The sequence below is a fragment of the Buceros rhinoceros genome, unplaced genomic scaffold, assembly GCF_000710305.1.
Source record: "Buceros rhinoceros silvestris isolate BGI_N320 unplaced genomic scaffold, ASM71030v1 scaffold33538, whole genome shotgun sequence".
NCBI lineage: Eukaryota > Metazoa > Chordata > Aves > Bucerotiformes > Bucerotidae > Buceros > Buceros rhinoceros.
The window spans coordinates 6840-8177 of record NW_010427953.1 but is presented as its reverse complement, the minus strand read 5'-3'; the positions used below and the strand labels follow the sequence as shown (position 1 = coordinate 8177).

At 50.5% G+C, this 1338-nt stretch overlaps 1 protein-coding gene across 1 annotated transcript in view; it reads right to left on the bottom strand.

The window, feature by feature from the left end:
- Positions 1-1042: 1042 nt before the first annotated feature.
- LOC104498703 (somatotropin) overlaps positions 1043-1338 on the bottom strand; it is a gene marked incomplete at its 3' end in the record, with an annotated part of 2585 nt that continues 2289 nt past the window's right edge. The window contains exon 4 of the mRNA XM_010142116.1: positions 1043-1223. Within this exon, the coding sequence (XP_010140418.1) occupies positions 1043-1223 (181 nt within the window). The remainder of the gene's footprint in view (positions 1224-1338) is intronic.

The following is a 1338-nucleotide window of genomic DNA, read 5'->3' as shown; positions in this document are numbered from 1 at the left end:
TTAAGACGGGGGGAAAGTGGCAGGTTCTCTCTGTGGCTGCTCCAGCGGAGGAGGCGAGCAACCAGACACGAGTCTCTCCTTTCTCCCCTAGTCCCAGCGAACAAAGCGCTAACCCAGACCCAAGGCATGTGCATGTGGAGCCGAGACCTGCAGCTCGCCACTCCTCCTCCTTGCTTTGCTCAAACCAGGAGGCTTTTGGTGAGGCAAACGGTGTCATAAGTGGATAAAGTGTGATGATTTGCCTAGTTTCTATGCACGACTTCCCAGAGCCGACCAAGATCTGGGAATGGTACTGATACACGTACCAGCTTATTGCAGCAGAAGTGCTGGATCGGATGGTCTCTGTTTACTCCCAGGGCCTGACTTTCACAGCTACTGAGGTGCCAGAGGGTGGAAATAACTGTTCAGACTAATTTTGGACAGATACACGTCTCAGAGCTCTAGCTACTGGCAGATAAACCGAGTTACAGAGTGAGCATAACTGAGAGGGTGTCCTGGCAGATAATGAGCAACTTCATTTAAAACAACTCCAAAGTGAAGAGTGTCCCTTGAAGAAGATCAGTGCAGCTCTTGGCTGCGTTCATGTAAGAGAAGCATCGCATGTAGGCTTCATCTGTACCAACTTACCTGGGCTGTTCTTTATAAAGCCCTCGGAGCCAGGTTGCAAACCTCACAAAACTTACTGCACCTTGAAGTGTCTTACATGGAGACATAGCAAACATCATGTTGCTGTTTGTAGAGCAGATTTAAGCAACCAGGCGTTCTTTGGTGCCTGGTTTGGAAAGACTTTGGGTCTGGACTGTCACAATCTCCTGATCAGAGGGGTTATGGCAGCGCTGTTAACGCTTGTTATGTGTTTTCTTACACTCCCCAGTGACAAAACACGTGCAATGGGGTGTTACAATCGCCTTATCTTAAGGTAAGCAAAGCCCAAAGGATGCCACTGGTTTCAGAGTGGAAGGTGGGGGAATTTCTCATGGTCTCTGGATTCCGTGGAAGCCCCTGGGAGCTGAGTGCCCCGTGCCTGAGGGATCTCTCTTACTCTGCATGCTCCCACTTACCCTCATCAGAGCCTGGATCCCTTCCTCCAGGTCCTTTAGTTTTTCATACACTCTGTCGGAGGTGCCGAAAACCAGGTTGTTCGTGAACACCTTGCTTAGGTATTGCACCGGGCTCAGCCAGGACTGGATGAGGACCAGCGAAAACCGAAGAAGCTCCATGTCCTGAAATGAAGAAAAGAAAGGGGAAAGCTGTGCTGATGAGGTGTTCGGTAGAGTGACCCCCTGAAACATCCCAGAGGTGACCCAGAGATGTGCCCCAGCTCCTGCAGCAGGTACA